The sequence below is a fragment of the Sinocyclocheilus rhinocerous genome, unplaced genomic scaffold (assembly GCF_001515625.1).
Source record: "Sinocyclocheilus rhinocerous isolate Xijiao unplaced genomic scaffold, SAMN03320098_v1.1 scaffold720, whole genome shotgun sequence".
NCBI lineage: Eukaryota > Metazoa > Chordata > Actinopteri > Cypriniformes > Cyprinidae > Sinocyclocheilus > Sinocyclocheilus rhinocerous.
Window position 1 is genome coordinate 270997 of NW_015653468.1, and position 15717 is coordinate 286713.

Below are 15717 nucleotides of genomic sequence, written 5' to 3' on the forward strand. Positions count from 1 at the left end.
AATTGCCTCATTTGTTTCCATTTTACCTAAGGCTTTTTTTCTCTGGAGGAAAATATGAGCATCAGGAGACTGCAGCAGAAGTGTCCATTTACTCTCTGTTTAATCTCATTAGTCTTTTTCATTTCCTCTGGGATACACACAATGCCACAGATATGGTCTGACTGTCAGTGTTATGTCATGGAAGGTGTTGTTATGATGGCTCTGTTTTTTTGTGTCAGATGCCTACCCAAAGACTGAGATGATCTACACCTGGACTAAAGGCCCGCAGCATTCTGTGGAGGTCCCACCTGAGTCGTCCAGCCTGGTACAGTACGACCTGATCGGACAGACTGTGTCGAGCGAGACTGTAAAGTCCATCACAGGTACAGACACATAACACACTCATAACACATAACAGTGACACCAACATTTTTGCTGTAAATATCTTGAAATATACAGTATACGACTGTTCACATGTTTGGGGTCTGTAAGATTTTCTATGTTTTGGAAAGAAGCCTCTTATGCTTTCCAAGGCTGCATTTATTTGATCAAAAATATAGTAAAAAAAGTAATATTGTAAAATATTATTACAATTTAAAATAATTGTTTTCTATTTGAATATATTTTTGAACTGTGATTTATTCCTGTGATGAAAAGCTGAATTTTCAGTATTATTACTCCAGTCTTCAGTGTCACATGATCCTTTATAAATCATTCTAATATGCTGATTTACTGGTTAAGAAACATTTCTTATTATTATCAGTGTTGAAACAGTTGTGCTGCTTCATGTTTTTGTGGAAACATTGTTTCAGAATTCTTTGATTAAGAGTAAGGTTCAACAATCTTCCATTGTATATATCTTTACTGCCAATGTTGATCAATTTAATGCATCCTAACTATTGAACCCCAAACTATTGACCAGTAGTGTAGTGCTTGCAGTGATTTAATATTCCTCAAAAACTGTGGTTGGGATTTGGTCTAAACCCCTAACTCTACAGTACATGTTAAATTTCTGTGATTAATTCAGCCCAAACTATATAGCTCATTTTATATATTTAAAAAAATCTCTTATATCTATTTTCATATTAGAATTGTGATTGGTCAGGGTTTTTTTTTTTTTTTTTTTTCATATTTTCAACCATTTATAGCAACATGTCAAAACCAGCCCTGATCATGACAGGACATTTTGTCAATTGCTTGGTTTCTATGTATGTGGGCCATCCTACGGTAAATCACTAGTCTAAAATCCTGCTCTCCATAAACCATATTTTAAAAATAATAATAATAAAAAGTTCTGACTGGTTGTTATTATGTCACAATATACAGCATTTTCAATACAATAAAATGTCTTATCATGTTGCGCCTGGTTAGAACACAGTGTTAAGCCCCATTCACACCAAGAACGATAGCTATAAAGATAACTATAAAGATAACAATATTAGTGTCCACACCAGCGGATGATATCGTCTGTTTATTCTAAGCACAGGTTCGTTTGCCGCTTTAAATTCTCGAGCTCGTGATAGCAGGATGGATTCTGACTGGAAAAAAAATCGTTCTGAAAGTGACTCCAACTATATCGTTTCTCTGTGCATGTATCGTTATAGTTGTGGTGTGGACTGCTATTCTTTCATATTGAGAACGATTTTAGAACTATATATTTATCATTGTCTTTATAGTTATTGTCCTTGGTGTGAATGGGCCTTTAGTCTTAAAGAGATAGTTCACCCAAAAATGAAAATTGTGTCATTAATTACTCACCCTCATGTCGTTCCAAACCCGTAAGACCCTCATTCATCTTCTGAACTCAAATTAATATATTTTTGATGAAATGCAAGAGCTTTCTGACTCTGCATAGACAGCAATGTAACTGAAATGTTCCCAGGCCCAGAAAGGTAGGAAAGACATCGGTAAAATAGTCCATGTGACATCAGTGGTTTAACCATAATTTTATGAAGCTACGAGAATACTTTTTGTGCGCAAAGAAAACAAAAATAACTATTTTATTCAACAATTCATTTCCGCCGTGTCACTGTCCTCTGCCATTATCAAGAGTACCACGACGCATGCGTAGCTTCCATGGGCGGCGCTAGGGAGGGGCTAGCAGGTGCTTCCGCACCCCCAAGAAAGACAAAAGCACCACCATAGCACCCCCACAGACTTTTTTCCTGGAATCAGTTATATACAGGCTGTGTAGCCTATTGTATTTTACAAATAAGCTGATTAAAAAAAACTAAAAAAACATTTGACTAGGGATGTTCATTTCGGTTAATTTTCCTGACCGACAACCGTTAATTGTTATCCGAACATTAACCATTAACTGATAAAATTAGAATAATAAATTAGTATTAAATAAAAATAGAATGGATGTGTGTCTGTGACCCATTAAAAAAAAAAAATTAAATAAAAAATCACATGTTTATTTTAACATGCAAACAGTAGCATACAGAACAACAGAGCAACAACAGAACCTGGATTCACACATCGTCAAATTATCATGCACCTGCAGTGCTTCTGAAAACAGAGAAAAACAGAATAAAATAACAAATAAAAAGAATAAAATAAATAGGCCTACACTAAATATTTTTCAATTAAACAATTAACATTAATTAATGACAAAACGAAAACACACTGAATCCTTCAAGGCACCTTAAAGAACCGGCAGAGTCTTTTTTTTGTCAGACAAAAATAAACAGCAGGCCTACCTCAGTGCACAATGTGTCTAGTTTTAATCAAAAAATAAAATGTGCGGATAGTCAAGTATAGAGCTCTCCATGTTGTTTTTTTATTATTTTATTTTACAAGAGAACTTGCGAAGTCTTGATTTACTACTAATGCGTAAAATAAAATGCATAAACGCATCTCCGACTGTTTTGTCTGTGTAACCTATAAGACCTATATATATACCTATATATAACCTATAACTGTTTCATAATGCCGCTCCCGCTGAATTTCTGACCATTACCACCCGCTCCCGCGGTTTTTGTGGCCGCTCCCGCAAACATTCTTATATTGTTTATAATTTTTGCGCTATCAATATGTGGGTATTGAAATCGCTTTTGAATACGCGCGCGCTGTTCACTTTCACTTTCAATTTCGCGTTCACACACACTCTGTGTAAAGGAGCACATCTAATCTTACAAGATCAGATATTTGTCAGTGAGTTCCGGATCTGCTGAGCAGCAAATACTCCAGCACGGTCTGTCAGTCATCTATCCTACTCTCGACCCGTGATGAGTCAAGCTCGTGTTGGATGCAGGGCTGCAAAGTGCGCGTTTTTTCCCACGGAATCGGACTATTTTTATTAAACTGATGCCCTGGGTTGATTTTTCCCCGTGGGGGGGTACTTTAAAAAAATACCTTTTAAACCGTTTAAACTGATAGCAATAACGACGTGATTTGCAGCTGTCGCACATTTTGTAATGTCATTATAGCATTTTATTTTAAAAATGGAGCGCTTACTTGTGCTAAATGTGCAATGTGCAATGTTATATTAAATTGATTAATATAATAATATACTAAACCATCCTTTAATATATAGGCAGGCCGCGCTCAAGCTCGCGCATAAAGCAATTGCCTCAAAGCACCGGCAAATTGATTATGAATGTGTCGGGGGAAAAGAAGACATTTTAATTATTTATTAATAAACTAGTGCTTTCTGAGTCAGTGTCGGCTGCAAAGATGAAGTTGCCGAATGTCGACGCTGACTTGACATCTCCACATGGATGCAGTTGTGTCCTAATACCGCCTCCAACTGGCAGGGAGAACCGTGCCTCCCCTCCCGGGTCTGTAGGTACTCGAATGTCTTAACAGTTTATCCTGCGCGTTAGAAATACCACAAACCGACCGGCTCTTTAGGCTACGTTACAGTTAAGTCCATTTTATCAGTGTGCACGTGTTCAGAGACACCTGGGGCCTCATTTATAAAATGTAGCATATAAACAGTCCTAAATTTGTTCTAAGATCAAGTGCATAAGTGCGATTCAGAGAAAACGAACGTGCACACAAAAACGCGTGCGTATGCCTCTCTTCCAGATGTGACATTTATAAATCGCAAATGATCTTGAAATTGTGCGCAGCTGACTGGTGTCAGATCTCCGCCCCCTAATTAATATCATTACCATATAAAAGAGCGCACGCCAATATCCGCATTTCTATGCTTGAGAATGACGAGTGCAAAGAAAAAAAAAAAACTTTACTGAGTCTGAAATTGAGGTCCTGCTGGCGGTAAAATAAAATAATAAAAAAAACAACATGGAATAAACTGTGTACAGAAAGCAAGTAAAGAACTCTCAACATTAGGCTACTAAAAAGGTCAGTTTAATCTCGCAAAAACTCCCGTTAATAAAAAATCTGACTACACTGCACAATTAATCTCTTACACTGCATCTTTGTTGTTTGATGAATTCGGTGCTTCTACGTACAGCGCTTTTATTATTATTGCAGCTTAGATGTTCAAATAGCTGCAGTACTCCGACTTTACCACAAGGAAAAGTGCGTACGCCTGCTCAGACCCTGACGTGACGGTAAGTACTTTTCCACGTCAAAGACCATTTTTATAGATATGAACGTTGCCGTGGATTTTAGCATACGCACACTCTAAGATCAAATCTGTTGGTACGCACATTTTATAAATGAGGCCCCTGGTCCATGCCCGAGTCACCTGATCAATGCATATGGAGAATATCTGATAGCGATGCAAGCTAGATTAGGTTTCAAAGAAAAACCTTTATTCTCATGCCACAAGGCCTAATGTCAGCTTAAACTTAAAGGTCAGCGTGAGTGCTTGCAGATCGGCTTGGTTTTTTAGAGCACTCGGTTAAACAGAAGGGGGGAAAAAACTATGGCATTTGTTTATTTATTACGTCTTTTTGATCAAAATTACATAAGAGATTTGGAGCATCCAGTGTGTGTTTTGATTACTGGAGCACTGTTTCCCAGTACGGCTGTGAGCCTCATTCTGTTAAAATAAGATGAATCTGCCAGCGCAGCTTAACAGCCAGAAAACTTTGCTGTTCAGCCAAAATAAGTCTGCCGTTGTGACAGACTGTCATTCTGACCTTGTTCCTTTGTGTGTCCGCTTTCGGGCTAATAAGGCACTTCCTGTTTCTCTTTCTCTGTTCTTTCAGGTGAATATGTGGTAATGACGGTCTACTTCCACTTGAAACGGAAAATGGGCTACTTCATGATTCAGACGTACATCCCCTGCATCATGACTGTAATCCTTTCTCAAGTGTCTTTCTGGATAAATAAGGAATCCGTGCCCGCCAGAACTGTCTTTGGTACGTGTTACTCTCAAATCTTCTGCACCGTTTCCCCCTCTGAGCCGTCAACACCATTTTCATGCAAATACGGAGAAAAGAGCTGCTTCCTTCTGTCATATCTTCCTCCCTCCCTCTATCCGTTTCTCTTTCTTTATGCTTCTCTTCCTTTTTCTTTTTGTTTTACTCCGCTGTGCGTAACCCTGGGTTAATGTCTTTTTTAACCCTGGGTAAAGGCCACTTTTGAAAGTGGGTTAGCATCAACTTTTTACCCAGATTGCAGTGCTACAGATATTCTGTGTGGTGCGTGAAATGCAATTATAAATTGTTTAGCAAATGACAGCCTGCCTTAAAGCTGGCATCATTAAATATTAATGCACTTTGTACAGTCACAGAAACTTTAACACTTTCACACAGCGGTTAAAAATGTCAGATATTTGCTTTCTTTTTTTGCATTTTTCTGTAGTATGATCTTATGACAACTAGAGCAGATTTACATGCTCATATTCGCAAGTCAATAGGTGCACTATTGTTCAAAAGTTTGGGGTTAGTTCTATTCATTAGAGAATCCTGAAAAAATGTATATATCATAGTTCACAAAAATATTAAACAGCACAACTGTTTTCAACATTGATAATAATGAGAAATGTTTCTTGAGCAGCAAATCAGCATATTAGAATGGTTTCTGAAGGATCATGTGACACTGAAGACTGGAGTAATGATGCTGGAAATTCAGCTTTGCATCACAGGAATAAATTACATTTTAAAATATATTCAAATAGAAAACAGTTATTTTAATTTGTAATAATACTTCACAATATTACTGTTTTTACTGTATTTTTAATCAAATAAATGCAGCCTTGGTGAGCATAAGAGACTTTTTTTAAACCCAGAATAAGATAACCGACTATCTATCTGAAGGAATTTTCTGTTTAAGTTAAAGTGTTAGTTTGTTGCGACTTTAGTCCTGATCCAATTACGATGCTGTGATGCCTCACGAGCTACTGAATCATAACATGTGTCACCATGTGTGGTGACCGTGATTTCACCAAGTACAACATGCTCCTGGATCAACATCCTTGTTGATCCTGGAACAACATTCCAATTAACCAATCAGAATTGAGGGATAACTTTTCAGGAAATATCTGTTTTAGGCTTACGATCAGGGTTAGGTGCTTCTACACCCTTGTTAATCAGCTATCATTTCACACTGATTTTAGGAATCAATTATGGGTAGGGTTAGGTTTAGGGGTAGGGATTGGGTTTAGTCTATATTTTTGGACAGTAATGTTGATCCAGGATCAACAAAAGATGTTGATCCAGGAACATGTCTTACTTGGCAAAATCCCGGCGACCCACCATGTGTATCGTAACATGAGGTAATTGGTGATTCCCATGACTATGAAAACGAGAAAGAGTTATTTTGTGTGTGCGTTGCAGGATCAAATGAACACAAAATGTAAGCAAGCGTACGCCTATTATATTTTCAAACTGAGTTACACGTTTCATAAAAAATGTTTTACTCTAATTCAGTAAAAGATTTTGAACCATATTTTCAAAAAATGCTTAAATGTTCTCCCCAAAAAATACTTATTATTTTTGTCGTGTTTTTCAGTACAAATATCTAAACATTCTTAAATGAAGATACAAATTAAATCTTATTTTCTGAACAATTTATCAAAATTAATTTGAATTTATGCTTAAAACAAGAAAAAGAAATCTTTCAGTGTGGTCAGAAAAAATAATCTTGTTTTCCCTTTAAATTAAGTCTATTTTTCTTACCCCGCTGACAGCTATTTGCTCTTGTTTTAAACATAAACTCGCTTAATTTTGTGGCATTTTTCAGAAAACAAGACTTAATATCTTTTCAAGTTAATATATCTTGATTAAAGAAGGTTTAGATATTAGTACTGGAAAACAACTCAAAAAATAAAAAGCAAGAACATTATTTTAACTAATTGTTTGCTTAATCATTAGTTCAGCCATAGTATGTTGTTATGTATGTAAATGTAAATCTAACAGAATTTACATACTATTTTTTCATTCGAAACAAGCTCGTCACATTCACAATACACACAAGAATGTCTGATTTTGTGAGCAGCCAAAAGCACAACACAAAAAGAAAAGGCCATTCTCGTGTGTGGTGCATGTTTGGAGTTTTACATTACTAGTCTCTTATCTTCTTAGCACCATGTGCCTGATCAGTGCTGAACGCCCTTATGTGCTGTGACCTTATCTGTCGGCTGCAAACACGACATAACACTTTTACATCCACAGACACTCGTGCACGCACCTCCTGTTTTCTTCCACACTTCACCTGGGGCACTAGAGATGCTGAGAATAGCACGCTCTCATTCTCCACTGGAAAAGTGTAACAATGACCCACCTTCAGATGGCTACTAACAGAGCGGTGCGCTTGGACCCGCGCCAGAGGAGCGGATTTTCATGTCCTAGATGGAAGTGTGCTTAGTGAAGGGGTTTCTGGGTAATGACAGAGTGGGTTTTTGATGGCCGTTGCATGTTCAGAATGGACGCAGCAGGAGACCACAATGATCTATTGTTTATCTGTTCTGGGATGGCTTCCATATTTCGCTTTCTCTACACATGGCTCTAGTGTATTTTGGAAGGATGCTGGCTTCCAAATGGCTCCGTTACTGATTTTTGTACTACTTTTGTCAGCACAATGTAGTTTGAAATTAGTTTAGGAGTGTTTAATAAAAGGATTTGCTTTGTTTTTTTGTCTACCCAGACTGTTTAAGATATAAAAATGGGTCAGGATCAGAAATAGTCAAAGTTATGATGTCAGAACCATGAGGACATTAGCATATGAAGACCATTATTTGCATAACCATACACTGCAAAACAAACAAACAAAACACTCAGTACTTTGGTCTTGTTATTCAGTACAAATATATAAACATCCTTAAATCAAGATTAATTTACTTGGGAAGGTAAACTGCCTGAGACATTATGTTTTAAAAAAAAAAAAAAAAACATCAAAATTAAGTATATGCTTAAAACAACACCAAATATCTGCAAGTGGGGTAAGAAAAATAATCTTGTTTTCCCTTTGAATTAAGTTTTTTTTTCTAGTTTTAAGATGAAAAAAAGAAAACAAGATTTAAAGGGTTAGTTCACCCAAAAATGAAAATTTCCTCATGATTTACTCACCCTCAAGACATCCTAGTTGTATATGACTTTCTTCTTTCAGACAAATACAATCGGAGTTATTTAAAAAATATGTCCTTGCTCTTCCAAGCTTTATAACAGCAGTGAATGGGTGTTGAGATTTTGAAGCCCAAAAAAGTCCATCCATCCATCATAAAAAGTACTCCACGTGGCTCCAGGGGGTTTATAAAGGCCTTCTGAAGCGAATCGATGCATTTGTATAAGAAAAATATCTATATTTAAAACTTTATAAACCGCAATCTCTTGCTTCCGCAAACTGTCATACACAGATTTTAATATAAACCAGTCTCGGTTTTCCTTTGCTTGAAATAAAACCTGGTTTTCACAAGACTAGCATATTCTCACCGGAGCTTATGCTAAACCTACGTCATCCGCTGGAACGCCACAACGTGTGTACGACAGTTTGCGGAAGTTAGAGATTACGGATTATAAAGTTTTAAATGTGGATATTTTTCTTACACAAACGCATCAGCTCACTTCAGAAGGTATTTATTATCCCCCGGAGCCATATGGAGCACTTTTTATGATGGAATGAATGCACTTTTTTGGGCTTCAAAATCTCAACACCCATTCACTGCCATTATAAAGCTTGGAAGAGCCAGGACATTTTTTAAATATAATTCCGATTGTATCCGTCTGAAAGAAAGTCATATACAACTAGGATGGTTTGAGGGTGAGTACATCATGGGGTAATTTTCATTTTTGGGTGAACTATCCCTTTAATATCTTAGTCATTACGCATCTCAAGTAAATATATCTTGATTTAAGAATGTTTAGATATTTGTACTAGAAAAAAGAAGACAAAAATACTGATTTTTTTTTTTTTTTTTGCAGCGTATATAGTACCTAATGTACATAAGTGACATGGAGGGCAAGTACATTTAGTCTTAAAGCAGTGGTATGTTTAATTTGAAGAATGAAAAATTAAATTTTTTCGAACAGTGAAAAAAACTTTTTTCTTGCAAAAAAAGGGATAAAAATAATTGAATAATATGGCATAGTTCACCTAGAAATGTAAATGTTGTCATTATTTACTCATCATTTACTACCTTCAGGTTGTTCCAAACTTGTTTGACTTTCATTCTTCTGTGGAAAACAAATTAATTTTAATGATATAATGAAACATATATCGTATGGTGAAAAAGTGCTGTCAGTCTCATAAAATGACAAAAACACTATAAAAGTAGTCATTAAGGGAGCTTTTTGTGTGGAACAGATAAAATTTTAAATGATAATGGGCTAAAAATCGTGCAATCTGCAGTAGCTCTCAAATCTCATTTGTGCTTTTTTATATTTATACATGGCGATCAGTTCCTAAACACGAGAACCAATGTCGTTTGGTGTCATGAACATCAAATCTGTCATGGTGCATCTTCACATGCCAAGTTCACAGAATACCATAGAAAAGAAAAAAAAAACCGGATTGACATAAGTGTTAGTAAATATTGACAGAATTGTCTTTTAGGGTGAACTTTTACTTTAAATTTGTTACTCTTTCTATTAGTTAGCAGCTGATTGAAGGTCGTGTCCTGCTTTGTAACCCCTTCTGTTTGTTCCATTATCCGTCTTTGCTCATTTCGGTGACAGAGCTCTCTCATTCTTCTCAGCCAGTCACACAAGAGCACTACAGCAAAGCTCTCACAGCACTGTGGATTTGGCAGTGCAAAACACATCCAGCACCCCTGGCTAAATGTAGCCTCTGATGTACCTATTGATCGTTCCAGATCGGTCGGCACGTGGGCGTTTGTGAGTGCGCTGTGTTCGTGAGAATTTTTCCAGAGAGTGTGGATCATTCTCCAGAGCTGTGAGCTCATCTTATAGGCAGTTTTACCATAGGTTTGATTTGGTTTGAACCCGAGTTGGATGCAAATCCCTCGGCCTGCCCCCGCAGGTCTGAGAGCCACTGTGAGCACTAGCAGCACCTGTTTACCGCTGTAGCTAGGTAACTCAGGTGGAGATGTTAACTTCAATGTTGTATTCATGGTTTTGTCTTTTTGCTGTTATTAACAAAAATTAACATACATGGAACAACACTTGTGTTTGTCTACCGCAGGTGTGAGGAAAGAAATGCGAAGAATGCTACTCACCAAAGGCATTTTCTGCAGAGACAAGCAGCTTTGAGACATGTATTTTATAATATAATAGGGTGCATATATAGAGAGATTGTGCCCAGGTCATGTTTCACGCTTTATTTTATTTTATTTTATTTTATTATTTTATTATTTTATTTTATTTATTATTTAATCTATCTATCTATCTATCTATCTATCTACATTTATTTAACATTTTTTTGTTTTAATTAAACTAAATTAATTAATTAATTAAATGGAATAATTTAATAATAAAATAATTTAAATAAAATAAATGGAATAATTAAATTACATTTTAAATACTAGGAAATTATTTTAAAAGAAAATTGAACACGTTCCCACATATTGATACTAAATGTAATGTTTATTAATGTATTATGATGTTATTTATTATAATATATTTTATTTTATGTATATTTTAGTTAAATAATACATTACATACTATATTAAATTATTTTATATATAAAGCCTGTTTTTGGACCATTAGGTTGTTTTTATTTTTCAATATTTTTATGACAATTAAACACTCTCCCCACAAATTCTCATTATTGTAATGAATATTTTAGATTTTTTTCCCCCTAGGTGATTTTCATTGCTACTGTTATAGTAGTGTTGTATTTTTACTGTTTTAAAATATAAAAAGTACTGTAATGCAGTGTGAAAATCAGCATAAAAGCAGTAGAACAAATATTACCATCATGTATAATTTCTTTACACATTACAGTAATGAGAATGAGATTTAGTTTGCATTACGATAATGGGAATTGAGGGCAAATGTGCTTAATTGTCATGAAAATAATGCTAATGCAAACAATATAAATGGTCATAAAAATAGGTTTTATTTTAAGCAAATATATCTTTTTTATTATTTTGATTTTGAGTTTAAATCTGGCCCAGACACATTCTTGACAGGTTTCATTTCAAGTGGACAGAAAACAGCTGTCACGCCAACCAACAACCAACAAATTAATAGTGTTTATTTATTTATGTTTATTTCTAACGTCTTGCAAACTCAATAATACAGAGAGAATATGTAGGAGAGCGTGTTTGTCTTGTGTGCGGGGGGTTGGCTTGATGTGCGAGAGGTTTGTGTGTGTTTTCTTATGTTTTATTAGCGTGTGCGTGTGGGTGTATGTGTGAGTCGAGAGAGATTCTGTGTGTGTGTGTGTGTGTGTGTGTGTGGGAGGAGATGGGATACTGGCTGCCTCCGTGATTGTGTGTATTTGTGTGTTGGTGTATATGTGTGACTCACGTCTGGCATGCTCACTGCTCTGTGGCAGGGTTTAGTTTCACCGAGAGAGAGAGAAACGCTTCGAACTCGAGACATTCAGGTTAAGAATGAATTCCTGACTCCCCCTGGTGGTTCAAAGTGTTACTGCTGGAGAAATCTACCTTGTTTTGCATCTGACCTTTAACATTTATGTCAGGCCCACAGGATGACTAAATAAACCAACTAAACCTAGAAAACGGACCAAAAAATGAATGCTTGGAGAAGTTCTTAAAGCTAAACTTTGTGCGGTGTATCATTAGGTGCAGAGCACTGTTTTTCTGTTAAAAATGCAAATGTGAATAATAAAATTAAAATTAAAAGGAGGAAAATGTTTCCCTTACATTTTGTTGTGAGCACCAGTGTACGATATTCCAAGCAAAATGTCAAAACAACTGCTGAAATAACTCTTCCTTTTGACTGACATCAAAAATGGTTTCACAACCCATTTAATTCTTGATGGATAAAATCAAGACTTTCGCTACCTTATTTTCTCCTTCACTCTTAAATAAAGGTTTCAAAGGGGGATTTTCACAGCAATGCCATAGAAGAACCCTTTTTGGAACCCCAAAGAACCTTTGATTCATAAAAGAAAAATGTTTTCTTAATTTGAATCAGGGGTGTAGCGTTTGGGTATGCAGGTGTGTATGGGCCCAGGCAGATTAGGGGCCCGCCGAGGGGGAGCTTTCAATTAAAACAATTTGTGGCCACGATAAATATGCGTCTGCATGTCATGAGCAGGGCTCCGTAAATCTTGTGTGCATTCATCATATTGCTGCCGTAGAACTGTGTCTTTCTTTTGTTTTTTGTTTAACTACGTGCAAGCACTGCATCATCGAATAAAACAATAAAATAATGATAATTAATAAAAACTGTGTGAGGCTGGCAGCTAGCTGAAAAGACTGTATCACAACAGTATCACATCTAGCTTCATCTAGATTCTCTTCTGTTACTGTGGCTACAGCGGAGCGCTCATTTTCAAAACTTAAGCTAATAAAAAAGTGCAGACCACTATTGCGCAGAACAGACTATCAAAACTATAGCCATTTTTTCCATTGAGAATACACAAAGGTCATTGTGGATGAATTTGCAGAAAGAAAGGCCCAGAGAATGCAACTAAAATGAGTGAGTAGTTTTGTTCATTTGTTTGTTTTTGGGCTGCTGTGCTAAGATTGTGTTGTGTTGTGGTGACTGCCACGCTTTAGTGCCACTTTGAAAAATAATGAATAAATAAATAAGATTAACGTCACAGAATAAAGTCAAAATCACAATAATAAAATCATGTTATATTGCATGAAGTTAATGTGAAAAAAAAAAAAAACAACAGAAATGTCTGAAGAGTCTGTGGCATCTAACCTGTCATTCTTCACATTTAACATGAAAACCAGCAGCAATACAAACGTTCTAAAGTTTGATGTAGGCTCCCTGGTTAACTGACTGATTTATGAGAATAATAAAAAATTTTGGCAAAGTTATAGTGGCTTTTCTGAGGTAGGCTAAGTTATGTTACGACTGTTATGACTATTCACAAGCTGTTTTTTCTTGACGTTTTTTTTTTTTTAAACACTGATTGATCGATTACATGAGAAATTTGTTTAATGTAATTGTTTTGATTTTTTTTCAACATGCCTTCTGATATTCGTTCATGTTTATTTCATGCTGTAAATATTAAAGAGGAAAATATGATTGATCCACATGCCGCTTGAACTGAGGCGAATGCAGTTATCTCACGACAAATTAAAGAGCGTAAAAGCACATTTATTGTTTGTATTTTATCATAAAATTGACAGAATTTATAGACTGAGACTTTGTGTTATAATAAAAGTAGCAAAGCCAGCTTGTTGTGGTTATTGGGTGGCTGGCCTGCTACAAATAATGAATGGACTTGAAAACGTTAAATGTTATTTCCAAGCATTTATACCGTAAATAAAACAGCTTGAGAATAGTCATGACATTTTATTTACCTCCGAAAAATCAACAATAAGTTAAGTTCAATCATGACAACTCTCGGAAGATTTTAGCATTGTGATGGATATGATATGTTAATGTATTTGGTCTTGGCAGAATAGATCTGCTACGCTGCTGCATATAAATGCAAGACAGTAACCTCATTAGCTGCATATGCAGCATGAACCAATCAGCTTGTGCCAAGTCGTTTAACTCTCTGAATATCATCGGTTAAGTTAACAACCCGTCATCCTGCGCCATCTAGAGTTTCATGACTGAACTATATATTTAACCGAGTTGGAGCTCACTTTAACCATAACGTTTGGGGGGGCCCGTACAAGTTTTTTGCACATGGGCTCGCCATTGGTATGAAGAACATTTTAACGATCTAAAGAACCTTGTTCTAATATACTGTTTACCTTTAAGTGGAAGATCACTTCTATAGAGTGGCTTTCTTTGAATTATTGCTTCATTGTGCCTAAATGTGTCTTAATAACCATTTGTTTCTGTTAGCCTAATGTTATGGACTTTTGTGGTAAACTGATGGGGCGCTAATAGTTTTGCTCATCAAATTTCCTTGATGTTAAACTCTCAGCAAATTACGCTCTTGTGCGGTGGCCAGTTTAAAGCACTCCCGAGGGAATAAAGAGAATAAGAGCATAATCACTAATGGACACTTATGGACGATTGGAGTGATACTCACAGAGTTTGTTTACATTTATGATTTTCAGTCAGAGGTGAAGCATTTTTACCTGGTTATAAGCAATAAAGATTTTGAAACACACATTACGTACAATCATTTAGTAGAAATTACCATTAAAAAGCAGTATGCTCATCAGAGATCACCTTAATCATCAAAAGCACATTAACTAGAGTGGTTCGCAGGTCATGTGAATACATACATTCATACACTTTTTTTATAATACACAACCATAAACACACACTAGTAACTTTGTTGTTATTTATTATTGTCATTCATATTTTTAATGTGCGTTTCTCACAGGAATCACCACTGTTCTCACGATGACGACCCTCAGCATCAGCGCTCGTCACTCTCTGCCCAAGGTCTCGTACGCCACTGCCATGGATTGGTTCATCGCAGTGTGTTTCGCTTTCGTCTTCTCTGCTCTCATCGAGTTTGCGGCTGTGAACTACTTCACCAACGTTCAGGCAGAGAGAGCCAAGAGAAAACAGGCCAAAGCCGCTGCCGCCGCAGCCACTGCCAAGAGCTCCACACCGTCAGGCAAAGCTAAAGACACAGAGGAGGTTCTACAGGTGAGATGATGTTACACACATTACAGAGACTACATATACATTATAAAACACATAGTTCTGGCTTTAAAATTTGATGCGATGAGCTGTTACGTTGTACAGCAATTAAATTATTAATGCACCACATTGCACAGTTCTCATGCTGCCTTCAATTCCTCTTGGGAGGTTCTTACTTACAAGCTCCAAAGACATTTTCAGTGGAAAAAGTGGACGCATTGGCAACATTTTTTTTTTTTCACTTACCAAGCCTTCAATGCTGCCTTCAAGTCCTTTGGAGACATTCCTACGTACCGGTACATAGAAGCGTGAAAGACATTTTCAGTAGAAAAAGTGGATGCTTCGGCAAATTTCTTTCAAAATAAATAAATAAATACATATTTTCACTTTTTCACTTCCTCACAAAAGCAGGAAGGTTTTTCAGGGTTGGTGCAACAAAATGTGCATTAGATTTGTAATTGATGCTTTATGTATTTTATTATTCTGCCAAATAAGACTGATGGAAGTGTAGCTTGCTCACCCAAGTCTCTCAAATTAATTGTATTTGTTAAAATAAGTAAGAAAATAAAATCAATATTTTTCATTTTGCATAAAAACAATGAAATTTATTTCATAAGCCATTCATATTTTTGTTTGCCTTACTGACATGACAATTAAGCACACATTTGTATCCAAATTATCATTACGTAATGCAACTTTTTTTGTCTTTTTTTGGGGG

General features: G+C 36.1%; 1 protein-coding gene across 2 annotated transcripts in view; it reads left to right on the plus strand.

Annotated features, from left to right (window-relative positions):
* The window catches only part of LOC107716030 (gamma-aminobutyric acid receptor subunit alpha-4-like), a 34902-nt gene that overhangs the window by 13537 nt on the left and 5648 nt on the right, over positions 1 to 15717 (plus strand). For both annotated transcript variants that reach the window (XM_016522343.1, XM_016522342.1), the window contains exons 6-8: positions 219 to 362; positions 5106 to 5258; positions 14734 to 15005. In XM_016522343.1, coding sequence (XP_016377829.1) covers positions 219 to 362; positions 5106 to 5258; positions 14734 to 15005 — 569 coding nt within the window. The remainder of the gene's footprint in view (positions 1 to 218; positions 363 to 5105; positions 5259 to 14733; positions 15006 to 15717) is intronic.